This window comes from Pseudophryne corroboree, chromosome 1, assembly GCF_028390025.1.
Source record: "Pseudophryne corroboree isolate aPseCor3 chromosome 1, aPseCor3.hap2, whole genome shotgun sequence".
In the NCBI taxonomy this organism is placed as follows: domain Eukaryota; kingdom Metazoa; phylum Chordata; class Amphibia; order Anura; family Myobatrachidae; genus Pseudophryne; species Pseudophryne corroboree.
The window spans coordinates 1,248,908,386-1,248,931,405 of NC_086444.1; the positions used below are offsets into that span (position 1 = coordinate 1,248,908,386).

Below are 23,020 nucleotides of genomic sequence, written 5' to 3' on the forward strand. Positions count from 1 at the left end.
ACGGTTGCCCTGGAAGCCCAGGTAACTGATCTAGAGCAAACCGTTACGCAATTGAGGGAGACTCACAATCTCGAGCGAAGTTTAGATAGAACGGTGGAGGAGTTGCGGGAGGGGTCACTGGTAGAAGAGGATGATCAGGTAGCCAGTTGGGTCACAGTTAGAAGGAAGAAAAAGAGGGGGAGGCTCGACATCTCTGAACTATCAAACCCGAACAAATTTGCACGACTGGACGAGGAATCGGAGGATGATAGTGAGGAAATGACGGTGCCGGAGGAGACTGCTACCTCTAGCATCCAGAGGAGCGGTCCCTCTGGCACAGTTGGGATAAAAGATAGTGAGGTACCTAATCAGATGGTGGTGGTAGGGGATTCTATAATCAGGAGAACAGACAGGGCAATCTGCTACCGGGACCGTGATCGTCGTACAGTCTGTTGTCTCCCGTGTGGTCGGGTAAGGCACATTGAGGACCGGGTAGATTGTTGGGAGGGGCTGGGAAAGACCCGGCGGTCTTGGTGCACGTTGGCACTAATGACAAAGTTAGTGGAAGGTGGGATGTCTTTAAGAAAGACTATAGGGACTTAGGCAAGAAATTTAAGGCAAGGCCATCTAAGGCAATATTCTCCGAAATATTACCCGTGCCATGCGCTAGTCCAGGGAGGCAGAGGGAGATTAGGGAGGTAAATGTGTGTCTTAGGGATTGGTGCAGGAAAGAGGGGTTTGTGTTCCTGGAACACTGGGCGGACTTCTCAGTCAGGCGCCATCTTTTTTGTCGTGATGGATTGCACCTGACTGAGGAGGGGGCAGCGGTGCTGGGGGGAAGGATGGTTAGAAGGTTGGAGATTTTAAACTAGGAGCCTGGGGGAGGGTTTAGCTAGAAACTACGGGTCATGCAGTGAGAATAGTGGGGATGGCGGTAGTAAACGAAATGGGGGAGAAGTTGGGGGGAGGGTAAGAGCAGGCGGTAAGGTTACTAACATGGGTACTAAAAGAGATTTTACCAAAGCACTAACCAATGACGATTACAGGTCATCGTTGCTACATAAGGTGAAAGATGTCCCTAACGCAAGGGGAAATACTTATCTTAGTTGTATGTATGTGAACGCTAGAAGCATTTCTGGTAAAAAGGGTGAACAAGAAATACTTGCAGCAAGCAAACAGTATGATATTATAGGCATTACTGAAACTTGGTGGGATGAATCTCATGATTGGACAGTCAATCTAGAGGGCTATACACTGTTTAGGAGAGACAGACTAAATAAAAAGGGTGGAGGGGTGTGTCTTTACGTAAAGCCATTTTTAAAACCTGATATACGGGAAGATATTCAGAAGGGGACTGTAGACACTGTCGAGACATTATGGGTAGAAATTGCATGCGGTGAAAAAGGAATAAAGAAGTTAGTATTGGGTGTATGCTATAGGCCGCCTGGTATCAACGTATCTGATGAGGAATTGTTACTAAAGCAAATTGAAAGAGCAGCAGGAGTAGGAGACATAGTAGTGATGGGAGATTTTAACTATCCAGAGATAAACTGGAAAAACGATTCATGTGATACTGCTAGGGGCAATATGTTTTTAAACACACTTAATGATAACTACTTAGTTCAATTAATTAAGGAACCAACCAGGTACAATGCAATCTTAGACCTGGTATTAACAAACAATCAGGATTTGGTATCGGGTATTATAGTAGGGGAACCCATAGGAAACAGCGACCACAATATGGTCACATTCAATATCAGTTTCTATAAACAGCCCTATACTGGCTCAACTAGGACTCTAAACTTTAGCAAAGCAAATTTTGAAAAGATGAGGGTATTTTTCAGGGATATTGAATGGGAAGGTTTGTTTTTAGGAAAAAATACTACGGAGAAATGGGAGGTACTAAAATTCCTGCTAGCTAAAAATACTCTCAAATTTATTCCTACGAGCAGCAAAAAAAGGAATAAAAATCATAAACCGATGTGGCTTAACAAAAAGATAAAGGAACTTATGGGCAAGTAAAGGTGAGCTTTTAAAAAATACAAATCTGATGGGGAAGCAGAGTAATTTCAGAACTATAAGGAATATAACAAAATTTGCAAAAAGGAAATAAGAGCGGCTAAAGTAGAAACTGAAAAACTAGTAGCAAAGGAAAGCAAAGCGAATCCCCAAAAATTCTTTAAATACATTAATAGAAAGATTAAAGAAGGAGAGTATAGGCCCTTTAAAAGACAAGTTGGGAGTCTTAAGCAAAAATGATAATGACATAGCGGACACACTAAATGAGTTTTTTTCAACAGTATTCACTCGTGAGGACCCAATTCAGGGACTAACGCACAATCTCAATAATGAGAATATCACACTGATAGGTACTTATTTAAGCGAGGAAGTAGTCTGTGACCGATTAAAACATTTAAAGATTAATAAGTCACCAGGTCCCGATGGTATTCACCCAAGGGTTCTAATGGAGCTTCACTCTGAACTTGCAAAACCTCTATTTTTGATCTTTAAGGATTCAGTAATATTAGGTATGGTTCCCAAAGACTGGCGTATAGCGGAAGTAGTGCCTATATTCAAAAAGGGAAGTAAAGCTGAACCAGGTAATTATAGACCAGTTAGTCTTACATCTATAGTGGGGAAAGTATTGGAAGGTATTCTTAGAGATAGTATTCAGAAGTTCCTTGAAGTCAATAAGGTCATTAAAAGGAATCAACATGGATTTGTGAAGGACAGATCCTGTCAAACCAACTTACTTGGCTTTTATGAAACAGTAAGTGCAAACCTAGATCAGGGTAAAGAGGTGGATGTAATCTTTTTAGACTTTGCCAAAGCTTTCGACACTGTACCGCACATGAGTTATCTACAAGCTACAAGAATCAGGGCTAGGAAGCACAATATGCACTTGGGTCAAAAATTGGTTAAATAATAGGGAGCAGCGCGTTGTGGTTAATGGATCTTTTTCAAATTGGACTGAAGTACTAAGTGGTGTGCCGCAAGGCTCAGCATTAGGACCGCTATTGTTCAATATTTTCCTTAATGACCTAACAGAAGGTCTAGAGAGCATGGTGTCAATTTTTGCAGATGATACCAAATTGTGTAAAGTTATAAATACAGAGGAGGATGCTGAGTCGCTTCAGAACGACTTAGTTAAATTAGAAGCATGGGCAGCAAAATGGAGAATGCGCTTCAATACAGACAAGTGTAAGGAAATGCACTGTGGTAACAAGAACAAAAATAACACCTACCTACTAAATGTGGTAAAATTAGGGGATTCTGTACTGGAAAAGGACTTAGGTGTCCTTATAGATAGCAAACTAAGCAGTAGTACCCAAAGTAGGACTGCAGCAAAGAAGGCTAATAAGATATTAGCATGCATAAAACGGGGAATTGATGCTAGGGACGAGAGTGTTATACTCCCAATATATAAATCACTAGTGAGGCCACAACTTGAATACTGTGTACAATTCTGGGCACCTTACTACAAAAAGGCTATCCTGGAGCTAGAAAAGGTTCAAAGGCGGGCGACCAAACTAATTAAGGGTATGGAGACGCTGGAATACGAGGAAAGGCTTGCAAGACTAGGCATGTTTACACTGGAAAAGAGGAGACTAAGAGGGGACATGATCAATGTCTACAAATATATAAGGGGACAATACACTGAGCTTGCACGGGACCTGTTTTTGGTTAGATCAACAGAGAGGACTCGTGGACACTCGCTCAGGTTAGAGGAGATTCCGCACAATACGGCGTAAAGGCTTTTTCACGGTAAGGACGATACGTGTTTGGAATTCCCTTCCAAGAGGGAGTTGTAATGGCAGACTCAGTCAACGCCTTTAAGAATGGATTAGATAAATTCCTAATGGATAAGGATATCCAGGGGTATGGTGCATAGTCACGCACTATGGTTATTATAAAAAAGAGGGATAAAACGTAACGGCAGACATCAGCACCAGTCAAAATTTTATACAAAATAATCGTGCATAGGAGACCACAAATAGGTTGAACTTGATGGACAATTGTCTTTTTTCAACCTTAGATACTGTGTTACTATGTCAGAAGAGACAGAGAGAGACTGGTGAGAGAGAAGAGGGAGACAGAGAACCCGGCCGGCAGTAATAGCTACCTACAGACAGACCCTCAGCCAATGATAATTACCCAGCTGATAGCTCAAGGAGAGAGGGAGAAAGACCTGGTTATTCCCGTTATCCAGACTCGGTTTACCAGTGCACCGGGTGTAGCCCCAAGGGTATTAGACAGCATAAAGTATTGTGATCATCACAGGGGAGCACCATCTCAGGTTTATAACAAGTTACCTCAGGAGAGGCGGGCGTCAGAAAAAGAGACAGAGGCCGGGTATAGTCTCAGCTTGCATGCTAATAAAGGACTTCTTGTGCACTAAAAGACACGGCCAGACTTATACTTACCACTTTTACCCTGCTTATATCTTACTGACCATTGCTCTCCGCATGCCACCTGCTGTCACCTGCCTAGCCGTAGTGCTGCCATATTTCCTGCCGCTGCCTGTCACCTGCCTAGCCGTAGTGCTGCCGTATTTCCTGCCGCTGCCTGTCACCTGCCTAGCCGTAGTGCTGCCGTATTTCCTGCCGCTGCCTGTCACCTGCCTAGCCGTAGTGCTGCCGTATTTCCTGCCGCTGCCTGTCACCTGCCTAGCCGTAGTGCTGCAGTATTTCCTGCCGCTGCCTGTCACCTGCCCAGCCGTAGTGCTGCAGTATTTCCTGTCGCTGCCTGTCACCTGCCCAGCTGTAGTGCTGCAGTATTTCCTGTCGCTGCCTGTCACCTGCTCAGCCGTAGTGCTGCAGTATTTCCTGCTGCCTGTCACCTGCCTAGTACCTGCCTAGCCGTAGTGCTGCAGTATTTCCTGTTGCTGCCTGTCACCTGCCCAGCTGTAGTGCTGCAGTATTTCCTGCTGCTGCCGGTCACCTGCCTAGCCGTAGTGCTGCAGTATTTCCTGCCGCTGCCTGTCACCTTCCTAGCTGTGGTGCTGCAGTATTTCCTGCCGCTGCCTGTCACCTGCCTAGCTGTAGTGCTGCAGTATTTCCTGCCGCTGCCTGTCACCCGCCCAGTCATAGTGCTGCTGTTTTTCCTGCCACTGCCTGTCACCTGCTTAGCCGTAGTGCTGCAGTATTTCCTGCCGCTGCCTGTCACCTGCTTCTATTTTGGTGGGGGCCCAAACAAACTAGTCATTTCAGCCACAGTCGTGTGGCAGACCCTGTCGCTGAAATGATGGGTTTGTTAAAGTGTGCATGTCCTGTTTATACAACATAAGGGTGGGTGGGAGGGCCCAAGGACAATTCCATCTTGCACCTCTTTTTCTTCTTTGCATCATATGCTGTTTGGGGACAATTTTTTTGAAGTGCCATCCTGTCTGACACTGCAGTGCCACTCCTAGATGGGCCCGGTGTTTGTGCCGCACACTTGTGTTGCTTAGCTTAGGCATCCAGCGACCTTGGTGCACCTCTTTTTTTCTTTGCATCATGTGCTGTTTGGGGACTATTTTTTTGAAGTGCCATCCTGTCTGACACTGCAGTGCCACTCCTAGATGGGCCAGGTGTTTGTGCCGCACACTTGGGTCGCTTAGCTTAGTCAAACAGTCACCTTGGTGCAACTTTTAGGCCTAAAAACAATACTGTGAGGTGTGAGGTGTTCAGAGTAGACTGAAAATGAGTGGAAATGAATGGTATTGAGGTTAATAATACCGTAGGAGCAAAATTACCCCCAAATTCTGCAATTTTAGCTGTTTTTATGGGGGGGTTTCAAAAATCATCCAGATCCAAAACCAAAATATGAAAGGGTGGTTTTGGCAAAACCAAGCCACAACCAAAAAAACGAAAGTGGAATTTGAACCAAAACACGAAAAGTGCCCGCCGCACATTTCTAAATATAAGTACGGTACCCTCGTTCAGGAGGTTGCTTCTATAACTTAAAACAATATGCAGTATGCAGATACAGCCGCAGTCACACACAGAATATAGACATGGCGCATATCCTATTACTGACACTGTAACACAGCATTCTATATGCAGATACAGCCGCAGTCACACACAGAATATAGACATGCCGCATATCCTATTACTGACACTGTAACACAGCATTCCATATGCAGATACAGCCACAGTCACACACAGAATATAGACATGCCGCATATCCTATTACTGACACTGTAACACAGCATTCCATATGCAGATACAGCCGCAGTCACACACAGAATATAGGCATGCCGCATCTCCTATTACGGACACTGTAACGTAGCATTCCGTATGCAGATACAGCCAGTCACACACAGAATATAGACATGCCACATATCCTATTACTGACACTGTAACACAGCATTCTATATGCAGATACAGCCGCAGTCACACAGAATATAGGCATGCCGCATATCCTATTACTGACACTGTAACACAGCATTCTATATGCAGATACAGCCGCAGTCACACACAGAATATAGACATGCCGCATATCCTATTACTGACACTGTAACATAGCATTCCATATGCAGATACAGCCGCAGTCACACACAGAATATAGACATGCCGCATATCCTATTATCGACACTGTAACACAGCATTGTGTATGCAGATACAGCCGCAGTCACACACAGAATATAGGCATGCCGCATATCCTATTACTGACACTGTAACATAGCATTCTGTATGTAGATACAGCCGCAGTCACACACAGAATATAGGCATGCCGCATATCCTATTACTGACACTGTAACGTAGCATTCCATATGCAGATACAGCCGCAGTCACACACAGAATATAGACATGGCGCATATTTTATTACTGACACTGTAACATAGCATTCCATATGCAGATACAGCCGCAGTCACACACAGAATATAGACATGCCGCATATCCTATTACTGACACAGTAACATAGCATTCCATATGCAGATACAGCCGCAGTCACACACAGAATATAGGCATGCCGCATATCCTATTACTGACACTGTAACGTAGCATTCCATATGCAGATACAGCCGCAGTCACACACAGAATATAGACATGGCGCATATCCTATTACTGACACTGTAACATAGCATTCCATATGCAGATACAGCCGCAGTCACACACAGAATATAGGCATGCCACATATCCTATTACTGACACTGTAACGTAGCATTCCATATGCAGATACAGCCGCAGTCACACACAGAATATAGACATGCCGCATATCCTATTACTGACACTGTAACATAGCATTCTGTATGCAGATACAGCCGCAGTCACACACAGTATATAGACATGCCGCATATCCTATTACTGACACTGTAACACAGCATTCTGTATGCAGATACAGCCGCAGTCACACACAGAATATAGACATGCCACATATCCTATTACTGACACTGTAACGTAGCATTCTGTATGCAGATACAGCTGCAGTCACACACACAGAATATAGACATGCTGTATATCATATTACTGACACTGTAACGTAGCATTCTGTATGCAGATACAGCCGCAGTCACACACACAATATAGACATGCCACATATCCTATTACTGACACTGTAAGGTAGCATTCCATATGCAGATACAGCTGCAGTCACACACAGAATACAGACATGCCGCATATCCTATTACTGACACTGCAACATAGCATTCTGTATGCAGATACAGCTGCAGTCTCACACATAATATAGGCATGGCGCATATCCTATTACTGACACAGTAACATAGCATTCCATATGCAGATACAGCCGCAGTCACATACAGAATATAGGCATGCCGCATATCCTATTACTGACACTGTAACATAGCATTCTGTATGCAGATACAGCTACAGTCACACACAGAATATAGGCATGCCGCATATCCTATTACTGACACAGTAACATAGCATTCCATATGCAGATACAGCCGCAGTCACACACAGAATATAGACATGCCGCATATCCTATTACTGACACTGTAACGTAGCATTCCATATGCAGATACAGCCACAGTCACATACAGAATATAGACATGCTGCATATCCTATTACTGACACTGTAACATAGCATTCCATATGCAGATACAGCCACAGTCACACACAGAATATAGGCATGCCACATATCCTATTACTGACACTGTAACATAGCATTCTGTATGCAGATACAGCTGCAGTCACACACAGAATATAGGCATGGCGCATATCCTATTACTGACACAGTAACATAGCATTCCATATGCAGATACAGCCGCAGTCACACACAGAATATAGACATGCCGCATATCCTATTACTGACACTGTAACATAGCATTCTGTATGCAGATACAGCCGCAGTCACATACAGAATATAGGCATGCCGCATATCCTATTACTGACACTGTAAAACAGCATTCCATATGCAGATACAGCCGCAGTCACACACAGAATATAGGCATGCCACAAATCATATTACTGACACTATAACGTAGCATTCCGTATGCAGATACAGCCGCTGTCACACACAGAATGGAGGCATGCCGCATATCATATTAGTGACACTGTAACTTAGCATTCCGTATGCAGATACAGTAACACACAGAATATAGGCATGCCACATATCCTATTACTGACAATGTATCATAGCATTCTGTATGCAGATACAGCCACAGTCACACACAGAATATAGGCATGCCACATATCCTATTACTGACAATGTATCATAGCATTCTGTATGCAGATACAGCCACAGTCACACACAGAATATAGGCATGCCACATATCATATTACTGACACTGTAACTTATCATTCCGTATGCAGATACAGCCGCAGTCACACACAGAATGTAGGCATGCCGCATATCATATTAGTGACACTGTAACGTAGCATTCCATATGCAGACACAGTCACACACAGAATATAGGCATGCCACATATCCTATTACTGACACTGTATCATAGCATTCTGTATGCAGATACAGCCACAGTCACACACTGAATATAGGCATGTCACATATCCTATTACTGACACTAACATAGCATTCCATAAACAGATACAGCCGCAGTCACACACAGAATATAGACATGCCGCATATCCTATTACTGACACTGTAACATAGCATTCCATATGCAGATACAGCCGCAGTCACACACAGAATATAGGCATGCCGCATATCCTATTACTGACTCTGTAACACAGCATTCCATATGCAGATACAGCCGCAGTCACACACAGAATAAAGGCATGCCGCCTATCCTATTACTGACACTGTAACATAGCATTCCATATGCAGATACAGCCACAGTCACATACAGAATATAGGCATGCCACATATCCTATTACTGACACTGTAACATAGCATTCTGTATGCAGATACAGCTGCAGTCACACACAGAATATAGGCATGCCGCATATCCTATTACTGACACAGTAACATAGCATTCCATATGCAGATACAACCACAGTCACATACAGAATATAGGCATGCCGCATATCCTATTACTGACACTGTAACATAGCATTCCATATGCAGATACAGCCACAGTCACATACAGAATATAGGCATGCCGCATATCCTATTACTGACACTGTAACATAGCATTCCATATGCAGATACAGCCGCAGTCACACACAGAATATAGGCATGCCGCCTATCCTATTACTGACACTGTAACATAGCATTCCATATGCAGATACAGCCACAGTCACATACAGAATATAGGCATGCCACATATCCTATTACTGACACTGTAACATAGCATTCTGTATGCAGATACAGCTGCAGTCTCACACATAATATAGGCATGGCGCATATCCTATTACTGACACAGTAACATAGCATTCCATATGCAGATACAGCCGCAGTCACATACAGAATATAGGCATGCCGCATATCCTATTACTGACACTGTAACATAGCATTCTGTATGCAGATACAGCTGCAGTCACACACAGAATATAGGCATGCCGCATATCCTATTACTGACACAGTAACATAGCATTCCATATGCAGATACAGCCGCAGTCACATACAGAATATAGGCATGCCGCATATCCTATTACTGACACAGTAACATAGCATTCCATATGCAGATACAGCCACAGTCACACACAGAATAAATGCATGCCACATATCCTAATACTGACACTGTAACGTAGCATTCCAAATGCAGATACAGCTGCAGTCACATACAGAATATAGGCATGCCGCATATCCTATTACTGACACAGTAACATAGCATTCCATATGCAGATACAGCCACAGTCACATACAGAATATAGGCATGCCGCATATCCTATTACTGACACTGTAACATAGCATTCCATATGCAGATACAGCCACAGTCACATACAGAATATAGGCATGCTGCATATCCTATTACTGACACTGTAACATAGCATTCCATATGCAGATACAGCCGCAGTCACACACAGAATATAGGCATGCCGCCTATCCTATTACTGACACTGTAACATAGCATTCCATATGCAGATACAGCCACAGTCACATACAGAATATAGGCATGCCACATATCCTATTACTGACACTGTAACATAGCATTCTGTATGCAGATACAGCTGCAGTCACACACAGAATATAGGCATGGCGCATATCCTATTACTGACACAGTAACATAGCATTCCATATGCAGATACAGCCGCAGTCACATACAGAATATAGACATGCCACATATCCTATTACTGACACTCTAACACAGCATTCCATATGCAGATACAGCCACAGTCACACACAAAATATAGGCATGCCACATATCCTATTACTGACACTGTAACATAGCATTCTGTATGCAGATACAGCTGCAGTCACATACAGAATATAGGCATGCCGCATATCCTATTACTGACACAGTAACATAGCATTCCATATGCAGATACAGCCACAGTCACACACAGAATAAATGCATGCCACATATCCTAATACTGACACTGTAACGTAGCATTCCATATGCAGATACAGCCGCAGTCACATACAGAATATAGGCATGCCGCATATCCTATTACTGACACAGTAACATAGCATTCCATATGCAGATACAGCTGCTGTCACATACAGAATATAGGCATGCCGCATATCCTATTACTGACACAGTAACATAGCATTCCATATGCAGATACAGCCACAGTCACACACAGAATAAATGCATGCCACATATCCTAATACTGACACTGTAACATAGCATTCCATATGCAGACACAGGCGCAGTCACATACAGAATATAGGCATGCCGCATATCCTATTACTGACACTGTAACATAGCATTCCATATGCAGATACAGGCGCAGTCACACACAGAATAAATGCATGCCACATATCCTATTACTGACACTGTAACATAGCATTCCATATGCAGATACAGCTGCAGTCACATACAGAATATAGGCATGCCGCATATCCTATTACTGACACTGTAACATAGCATTCCATATGCAGATACAGCCGCAGTCACACACAGAATATAGGCATGCCACATATCCTATTACTGACACTGTAACGTAGCATTCCATATGCAGATACAGCCACAGTCACACACAGAATATAGGCATGCCACATATCCTATTACTGACACTGTAACATAGCATTCTGTATGCAGATACAGCCGCAGTCACACACAGAATATAGACATGCCACATATCCTATTACTGACACTGTAACGTAGCATTCTGTATGCAGATACAGCCGCAGTCACACACAGAATATAGGCATGCCATATATCCTATTACTGACACTGTAACATAGCATTCTATATGCAGATACAGCCGCATTCACACACAGAATATAGGCATGCCACATATCCTATTACTGACACTGTAACATAGCATTCCATATGCAGATACAGCCGCAGTCACACACAGAATATAGGCATGCCACATATCCTATTACTGACACTGTAACATAGCATTCTGTAAGCAGATACAATCACAGTCACACACAGAATATAGGCATGCCACATATCCTATTACTGACACTCTAACACAGCATTCCATATGCAGATACAGCCACAGTCACACACAGAATATAGACATGCTACATATCCTATTACTGACACTCTAACACAGCATTCCATATGCAGATACAGCCACAGTCACACACAGAATATAGGCATGCCACATATCCTATTACTGACACTGTAACGTAGCATTCCATATGCAGATACAGCCGCAGTCACACACAGAATATAGGCATGCTGCATATCCTATTACTGACACTGTAACGTAGCATTCTATATGCAGATACAGCCGCAGTCACGCACAGAATATAGGCATGCCACATATCCTATTACTGACACTGTAACATAGCATTCCATATGCAGATACAGCCACAGTCACACACAGAATATAGGCATGCCACATATCCTATTACTGACACTGTAACGTAGCATTCTATATGCAGATACAGCCACAGTCACACACAAAATATAGGCATGCCACATATCCTATTACTGACACTGTAACGTAGCATTCTATATGCAGATACAGCCGCAGTCACACACAGAATATAGACATGCCACATATCCTATTACTGACACTGTAACGTAGCATTCCATATGCAGATACAGCTGCAGTCACACACAGAATATAGATATGCCACATATCCTATTACTGACACTGTAACATAGCATTCTTTCTTGTGAATGCTCCCAAAGCTATAATTTGTCTTAATATAAAATGTATGAATGTTTCTAATGACAGCACCATGGGGGATAGATGCCGGGATTCTATTCATTTAGCTTGCCGCTGTAAGGAATACGTGGGTGCCTATAGATATTTCCCATAATAACACTAGGAATGACGTACCACAGGCAGCACTGGAGCAGGACACGGACGGGACCCACAGGTTAGCAGATCCAGTGTCAAACACTACAGAGAACTCTTGTGGGGGAGTCCCAATGTAAATGGTGCCAAAATATTCATTCTACAAGAAAAAATAAAACAGCCATTAAACGCTGATAACCCCGGAAATGCCGCATTAATACATCAGTAATACATCAGTGTGATCATTTCCCCCTAACACTAATACATCAGTAATACATCAGTGTGATCATTTCCTCCTAACCCTAATACATCAGTAATACATCAGTGTGATCATTTCCCAATAACCCTAATACATCAGTAATACATCAGTGTGATCATTTCCCCCTAACCCTAATACATCAGTAATACATCAGTGTGATCATTTCCCACTAACCCTAATACATCAGTAATACATCAGTGTGATCATTTCCTCCTAACCCTAATACATCAGTAATACATCAGTGTGATCATTTCCCAATAACCCTAATACATCAGTAATACATCAGTGTGATCATTTCCCCCTAACCCTAATACATCAGTAATACATCAGTGTGATCATTTCCCACTAACCCTAATACATCAGTAATACATCAGTGTGATCATTTCCTCCTAACCCTAATACATCAGTAATACATCAGTGTGATCATTTCCCAATAACCCTAATACATCAGTAATACATCAGTGTGATCATTTCCCCCTAACCCTAATACATCAGTAATACATCAGTGTGATCATTTCCCAATAACCCTAATACATCAGTAATACATCAGTGTGATCATTTCCCCCTAACCCTAATACACCAGTAATACATCAGTGTGATTATTTCCCCCTAACCCTAATACATCAGTAATACATCAGTGTGATCATTTCCTCCTAATCCTAATACATCAGTAATACATCAGTGTGATCATTTCCCCCTAACCCTAATACATCAGTAATACATCAGTGTGATCATTTCCCAATAACCCTAATACATCAGTAATACATCAGTGTGATCATTTCCCCCTAACCCTAATACATCAGTAATACATCAGTGTGATCATTTCCCAATAACCCTAATACATCAGTAATACATCAGTGTGATCATTTCCTCCTAACCCTAATACATCAGTAATACATCAGTGTGATTATTTCCCCCTAACCTCAATACATCAGTAATACATCAGTGTGATCATTTCCCCCCTAACCCTAATACATCAGTAATACATCAGTGTGATCATTTCCCCCTAACCCTAATACATCAGTAATACATCAGTGTGATCATTTCCTCCTAACCCTGATACATCAGTAATACATCAGTGTGATCATTTCCCCCTAACACTAATACATCAGTAATACATCAGTGTGATCATTTCCCCCTAACACTAATACATCAGTAATACATCAGTGTGATCATTTCCCCTAACACTAATACATCAGTAATACATCAGTGTGATCATTTCCCCCTAACCCTAATACATCAGTAATACATCAGTGTGATCATTTCCCCCTAACACTAATACATCAGTAATACATCAGTGTGATCATTTCCCCCTAACACTAATACATCAGTAATACATCAGTGTTATCATTTCCTCCTAACCCTAATACATCAGTAATACATCAGTGTGATCATTTCCCCCTAATCCTAATACATCAGTAATACATCAGTATTACATCAGTGTGATCATTTCCCCCCTAACCCTAATACATCAGTAATACATCAGTGTGATCATTTCCCCCTAACCCTAATACATCAGTAATACATCAGTGTGATCATTTCCTCCTAACCCTAATACATCAGTAATACATCAGTGTGATCATTTCCTCTTAACCCTAATACATCAGTAATACATCAGTGTGATTATTTCCCCCTAACCCTAATACATCAGTAATACATCAGTGTGATCATTTCCCCCTAATCCTAATACATCAGTAATACATCAGTGTGATCATTTCCCCCTAACACTAATACATCAGTAATACATCAGTGTGATCATTTCCCCCTAATCCTAATACATCAGTAATACATCAGTATTACATCAGTGTGATCATTTCCCCCCTAACCCTAATACATCAGTAATACATCAGTGTGATCATTTCCCCCTAACCCTAATACATCAGTAATACATCAGTGTGATCATTTCCCCCTAACCCTAATACATCAGTAATACATCAGTGTGATCATTTCCCCCTAACCCTAATACATCAGTATTATATCAGTGTGATCATTTCCCCCCTAACCCTAATACATCAGTAATACATCAGTGTGATCATTTCCCCCCTAACCCTAATACATCAGTAATACATCAGTGTGATCATTTCCTCCTAACCCTAATACATCAGTGTGATCATTTCCCCCTAACCCTAAAACATCAGTAATATATCAGTGTGATCATTTCCCCCTAACCCTAATACATCAGTAATACATCAGTGTGATCATTTCCCCCCTAACCCTAATACATCAGTAATACATCAGTGTGATCATTTCCCCCCTAACCCTAATACATCAGTAATACATCAGTGTGATCATTTCCCCCCTAACCCTAATACATCAGTAATACATCAGTGTGATCATTTCCCCCTAACCCTAATACATCAGTAATACATCAGTGTGATCATTTCCCAATAACCCTAATACATCAGTAATACATCAGTGTGATCATTTCCTCCTAACCCTAATACATCAGTAATACATCAGTGTGATCATTTCCTCCTAACCCTAATACATTAGTAATACATCAGTGTGATCATTTCCCCTAACCCTAATACATCAGTAATACATCAGTGTGATCATTTCCCCTAACCCTAATACATCAGTAATACATCAGTGTGATCATTTCCCCTAACCCTAATACATCAGTAATACATCAGTGTGATCATTTCCTCTTAACCCTAATACATCAGTGTTACATCAGTGTGATCATTTCCCCCTAACCCTAATACATCAGTAATACATCAGTGTGATCATTTCCCCCTAACCCTAATACATCAGTAGTACATCAGTGTGATCATTTCCTCCTAACCCTAATACATCAGTAATACATCAGTGTGATCATTTCCTCCTAACCCTAATACATCAGTAATACATCAGTGTGATCATTTCCTCCTAACCCTAATACATCAGTAATACATCAGTGTGATCATTTCCTCCTAACCCTAATACATCAGTAATACATCAGTGTGATCATTTCCCCCCTAACCCTAATACATCAGTAATACATCAGTGTGATCATTTCCTCTTAACCCTAATACATCAGTGTTACATCAGTGTGATCATTTCCCCCTAACCCTAATACATCAGTAATACATCAGTGTGATCATTTCCTCCTAACCCTAATACATCAGTAATACATCAGTGTGATCATTTCCTCCTAACCCTAATACATCAGTAATACATCAGTGTGATCATTTCCCCCCTAACCCTAATACATCAGTAATACATCAGTGTGATCATTTCCTCCTAACCCTAATACATCAGTAATACATCAGTGTGATCATTTCCTCCTAACCCTAATACATCAGTAATACATCAGTGTGATCATTTCCCCCTAACCCTAATACATCAGTAATACATCAGTGTGATCATTTCCCCCTAACCCTAATACATCAGTAATACATCAGTGTGATCATTTCCTCCTAACCCTAATACATCAGTAATACATCAGTGTGATCATTTCCCCCTAACCCTAATACATCAGTAATACATCAGTGTGATCATTTCCCCCCCTAACCCTAATACATCAGTAATACATCAGTGTGATCATTTCCCCCTAACCCTAATACATCAGTAATACATCAGTGTGATCATTTCCCCCTAACCCAAATACATCAGTAATACATCAGTATGATCATTTCCCCCTAACCCTAATACATCAGTAATACATCAGTGTGATCATTTCCCCCTAACCCTAATACATCAGTAATACATCAGTGTGATCATTTCCTCCTAACCCTAATACATCAGTAATACATCAGTGTGATCATTTCCCCCCCTAACCCTAATACATCAGTAATACATCAGTGTGATCATTTCCCCCTAACCCAAATACATCAGTAATACATCAATGTGATCATTTCCTCCTAACCCTAATACATCAGTAATACATCAGTGTGATCATTTCCTCCTAACCCTAATACATCAGTAATACATCAGTGTGATCATTTCCTCCCTAACCCTTATACATCAGTAATACATCAGTGTGATCATTTCCCCCCTAACCCTAATACATCAGTAATACATCAGTGTGATCATTTCCCAATAACCCTAATACATCAGTAATACATCAGTGTTATCATTTCCTCCTAACCCCAATACATCAGTAATACATCAGTGTGATCATTTCCCCCCTAACCCTAATACATCAGTAATACATCAGTGTGATCATTTCCCCCTAACCCTAATACATCAGTAATACATCAGTGTGATCATTTCCCCCTAACATTAATACATCAGTAATACATCAGTGTGATCATTTCCCCCTAACCCTAATACATCAGTAATACATCAGTGTGATCATTTCCCCCTAACCCTAATACATCAGTAATACATCAGTAATACATCAGTGTGATCATTTCCCCCTAACCATAATACATCAGTAATACATCAGTGTGATTATTTCCCCTTAACCCTAATACATCAGTAATACATCAGTGTGATCATTTCCCCCTAACCCTAATACATCAGTAATACATCAGTGTGATCATTTCCTCCTAACATTAATACATCAGTAATACATCAGTGTGATCATTTCCTCCTAACATTAATACATCAGTAATACATCAGTGTGATCATTTCCCCCTAACACTAATACATCAGTAATACATCAGTGTGATCATTTCCCCCTAACACTAATACATCAGTAATACATCAGTGTGATCATTTCCCCCTAACCCTAATACATCAGTAATACATCAGTGTGATCATTTCCTCTAACCCTAATACATCAGTAATACATCAGTGTGATCATTTCCCCCTAACCCTAATACATCAGTAATACATCAGTGTGATCATTTCCTCCTAACCCTAATACATCAGTAATACATCAGTGTGATCACTTCCCCCTAACCCTAATACATCAGTAATACATCAGTGTGATCATTTCCTCCTAACCCTAATACATCAGTAATACATCAATGTGATCATTTCCCAATAACCCTAATACATCAGTAATACATCAGTGTGATCATTTCCCCCTAACCCTAATACATCAGTAATACATCAGTGTGATCATTTCCCCCTAACCCAAATACATCAGTAATACATCAGTGTGATCATTTCCTCCTAACCCTAATACATCAGTAATACATCAGTGTGATCATTTCCCCCCTAACCCTAATACATCAGTAATACATCAGTGTGATCATTTCCCCCTAACCCAAATACATCAGTAATACATCAGTGTGATCATTTCCTCCTAACCCTAATACATCAGTAATACATCAGTGTGATCATTTCCTCCTAACCCTAATACATCAGTAATACATCAGTGTGATCATTTCCCCCTAACCCAAATACATCAGTAATACATCAGTGTGATCATTTCCCCCTAACCCTAATACATCATTAATACATCAGTGTGATCATTTACCCCTAACCCCAATACATCAGTAATACATCAGTGTTATCATTTCCCCCCTAACCCTAATACATCAGTAATACATCAGTGTGATCATTTCCCCCTCACTCCAATACATCAGTAATACATCAGTGTGATCATTTCCTCCTAACCCTAATACATCAGTAATACATCAGTGTGATCATTTCCTCCTAACCCTAATACATCAGTAATACATCAGTGTGATCATTTCCTCCTAACCCTAATACATCAGTAATACATCAGTGTGATCATTTCCCCCTAACCCAATACATCAGTAATACATCAGTGTGATCATTTCCCCCTAACCCTAATACATCAGTAATACATCAGTGTGATCATTTCCCCCTAACCCAAATACATCAGTAACACATCAGTGTGATCATTTCCCCCTAACCCTAATACATCAGTAATACATCAGTGTGATCATTTCCCCCCTAACCCTAATACATCAGTAATACATCAGTGTGATCATTTCCTCCTAACCCTAATACATCAGTAATACATCAGTGTGATCATTTCCCCCTAACACTAATACATCAGTAATACATCAGTGTGATCATTTCCCCCTAACCCTAATACATCAGTAATACATCAGTGCGATCATTTCCCCCTAACCCTAATACATCAGTAATACATCAGTGTGATCATTTCCTCCTAACCCTAATACATCAGTAATACATCAGTGTGATCATTTCCCCCCTAACCCTAATACATCAGTAATACATCAGTGTGATCATTTCCCCTAACCCTAATACATCAGTAATACATCAGTGTGATCATTTCCTCCTAACCCTAATACATCAGTAATACATCAGTGTGATCATTTCCTCCTAACCCTAATACATCAGTAATACATCAGTGTGATCATTTCCTCCTAACCCTAATACATCAGTAATACATCAGTGTGATCATTTCCTCCTAACCCTAATACATCAGTAATACATCAGTGTGATCATTTCCCCCTAACCCTAATACATCAGTAATACATCAGTAATACATCAGTGTGATCATTTCCTCCTAACCCTAATACATCAGTAATACATCAGTGTGATCATTTCCCCCCCTAACCCTAATACATCAGTAATACATCAGTGTGATCATTTCCCCCTAACCCAAATACATCAGTAATACATCAGTGTGATCATTTCCTCCTAACCCTAATACATCAGTAATACATCAGTGTGATCATTTCCTCCTAACCCTAATACATCAGTAATACATCAGTGTGATCATTTCCTCCCTAACCCTTATACATCAGTAATACATCAGTGTTATCATTTCCTCCTAACCCCAATACATCAGTAATACATCAGTGTGATCATTTCCCCCCTAACCCTAATACATCAGTAATACATCAGTGTGATCATTTCCCCCTAACCCTAATACATCAGTAATACATCAGTGTGATCATTTCCCCCTAACATTAATACATCAGTAATACATCAGTGTGATCATTTCCCCCTAACCCTAATACATCAGTAATACATCAGTGTGATCATTTCCCCCTAACCCTAATACATCAGTAATACATCAGTAATACATCAGTGTGATCATTTCCCCCTAACCATAATACATCAGTAATACATCAGTGTGATTATTTCCCCTTAACCCTAATACATCAGTAATACATCAGTGTGATCATTTCCCCCTAACCCTAATACATCAGTAATACATCAGTGTGATCATTTCCTCCTAACATTAATACATCAGTAATACATCAGTGTGATCATTTCCTCCTAACATTAATACATCAGTAATACATCAGTGTGATCATTTCCCCCTAACACTAATACATCAGTAATACATCAGTGTGATCATTTCCCCCTAACCCTAATACATCAGTAATACATCAGTGTGATCATTTCCCCCTAACACTAATACATCAGTAATACATCAGTGTGATCATTTCCCCCTAACCCTAATACATCAGTAATACATCAGTGTGATCATTTCCTCTAACCCTAATACATCAGTAATACATCAGTGTGATCATTTCCTCCCTAACCCTAATACATCAGTAATACATCAGTGTGATCATTTCCTCCTAACCCTAATACATCAGTAATACATCAGTGTGATCATTTCCTCCTAACCCTAATACATCAGTAATACATCAGTGTGATCATTTCCTCCCTAACCCTAATACATCAGTAATACATCAGTGTGATCATTTCCCCCTAACCCTAATACATCAGTAATACATCAGTGTGATCACTTCCCCCTAACCCTAATACATCAGTAATACATCAGTGTGATCATTTCCTCCTAACCCTAATACATCAGTAATACATCAGTGTGATCATTTCCCAATAACCCTAATACATCAGTAATACATCAGTGTGATCATTTCCTCCTAACCCTAATACATCAGTAATACATCAGTGTTATCATTTCCTCCTAACCCTAATACATCAGTAATACATCAGTGTGATCATTTCCCCCTAACCCAAATACATCAGTAATACATCAGTGTGATCACTTCCCCCTAACCCTAATACATCAGTAATACATCAGTGTGATCATTTCCTCCTAACCCTAATACATCAGTAATACATCAGTGTGATCATTTCCCAATAACCCTAATACATCAGTAATACATCAGTGTGATCACTTCCCCCTAACCCTAATACATCAGTAATACATCAGTGTGATCATTTCCTCCTAACCCTAATACATCAGTAATACATCAGTGTGATCATTTCCCAATAACCCTAATACATCAGTAATACATCAGTGTGATCACTTCCCCCTAACCCTAATACATCAGTAATACATCAGTGTGATCATTTCCTCCTAACCCTAATACATCAGTAATACATCAGTGTGATCATTTCCCCCCTAACCCTAATACATCAGTAATACATCAGTGTGATCATTTCCCCCTAACCCAAATACATCAGTAATACATCAGTGTGATCATTTCCTCCTAACCCTAATACATCAGTAATACATCAGTGTGATTATTTCCCCCTAACCCTAATACATCAGTAATACATCAGTGTGATCATTTCCTCCTAACCCTAATACATCAGTAATACATCAGTGTGATCATTTCCCCCTAACCCAAATACATCAGTAATACATCAGTGTGATAATTTCCCCCCTAACCCTAATACATCAGTAATACATCAGTGTGATCATTTCCCCCTAACCCTAATACATCATTAATACATCAGTGTGATCATTTCCTCCTAACCCTAATACATCAGTAATACATCAGTGTTATCATTTCCCCCCTAACCCTAATACATCAGTAATACATCAGTGTGATCATTTACCCCTAACCCCAATACATCAGTAATACATCAGTGTTATCATTTCCCCCCTAACCCTAATACATCAGTAATACATCAGTGTGATCATTTCCCCCCTAACCCTAATACATCAGTAATACATCAGTGTGATCATTTCCTCCTAACCCTAATACATCAGTAATACATCAGTGTGATCATTTCCTCCTAACCCTAATACATCAGTAATACATCAGTGTGATCATTTCCCCCTCACTCCAATACATCAGTAATACATCAGTGTGATCATTTCCTCCTAACCCTAATACATCAGTAATACATCAGTGTGATCATTTCCTCCTAACCCTAATACATCAGTAATACATCAGTGTGATCATTTCCCCCTCACTCCAATACATCAGTAATACATCAGTGTGATCATTTCCTCCTAACCCTAATACATCAGTAATACATCAGTAATACATCAGTGTGATCATTTCCTCCTAACCCTAATACATCAGTAATACATCAGTGTGATCATTTCCTCCTAACCCTAATACATCAGTAATACATCAGTGTGATCATTTCCCCCTAACCCTAATACATCAGTAATACATCAGTGTGATAATTTACTCCTAACCCTAATACATCAGTAATACATCAGTGTGATCATTTCCCCCTAACCCAATACATCAGTAATACATCAGTGTGATCATTTCCTCCCTAACCCTTATACATCAGTAATACATCAGTGTGATCATTTCCCCCTAACCCAAATACATCAGTAACACATCAGTGTGATCATTTCCCCCTAACCCTAATACATCAGTAATACATCAGTGTGATCATTTCCTCCTAACCCTAATACATCAGTAATACATCAGTGTGATCATTTCCCCCTAACCCTAATACATCAGTAATACATCAGTGTGATCATTTCCCCCCTAACCCTAATACATCAGTATTACATCAGTGTGATCATTTCCCCCTAACCCTAATACATCAGTAATACATCAGTGTGATCATTTCCCCCTAACACTAATACATCAGTAATACATCAGTGTGATCATTTCCTCCTAACCCTAATACATCAGTAATACATCAGTGTGATCATTTCCCCCTAACCCAAATACATCAGTAACACATCAGTGTGATCATTTCCCCCTAACCCTAATACATCAGTAATACATCAGTGTGATCATTTCCCCCTAACCCTAATACATCAGTAATACATCAGTGTGATCATTTCCCCCTAACATTAATACATCAGTAATACATCAGTGTGATCATTTCCCCCTAACACTAATACATCAGTAATACATCAGTGTGATCATTTCCCCCTCACTCCAATACATCAGTAATACATCAGTGTGATCATTTCCCCCCTAACCCTAATACATCAGTAATACATCAGTGTGATCATTTCCTCCTAACCCTAATACATCAGTAATACATCAGTGTGATCATTTCCTCCTAACCCTAA

The 23,020-nt window shown here is 40.6% G+C and overlaps 1 protein-coding gene across 2 annotated transcripts in view; it reads right to left on the reverse strand.

Moving 5' to 3' along the window:
• Nucleotides 1–23,020, reverse strand: part of LOC134931926 (pepsin A-like) — a 254,244-nt gene that overhangs the window by 167,911 nt on the left and 63,313 nt on the right. For both annotated transcript variants that reach the window (XM_063925812.1, XM_063925820.1), the window contains exon 3: nucleotides 12,732–12,849. In XM_063925812.1, coding sequence (XP_063781882.1) covers nucleotides 12,732–12,849 — 118 coding nt within the window. The remainder of the gene's footprint in view (nucleotides 1–12,731; nucleotides 12,850–23,020) is intronic.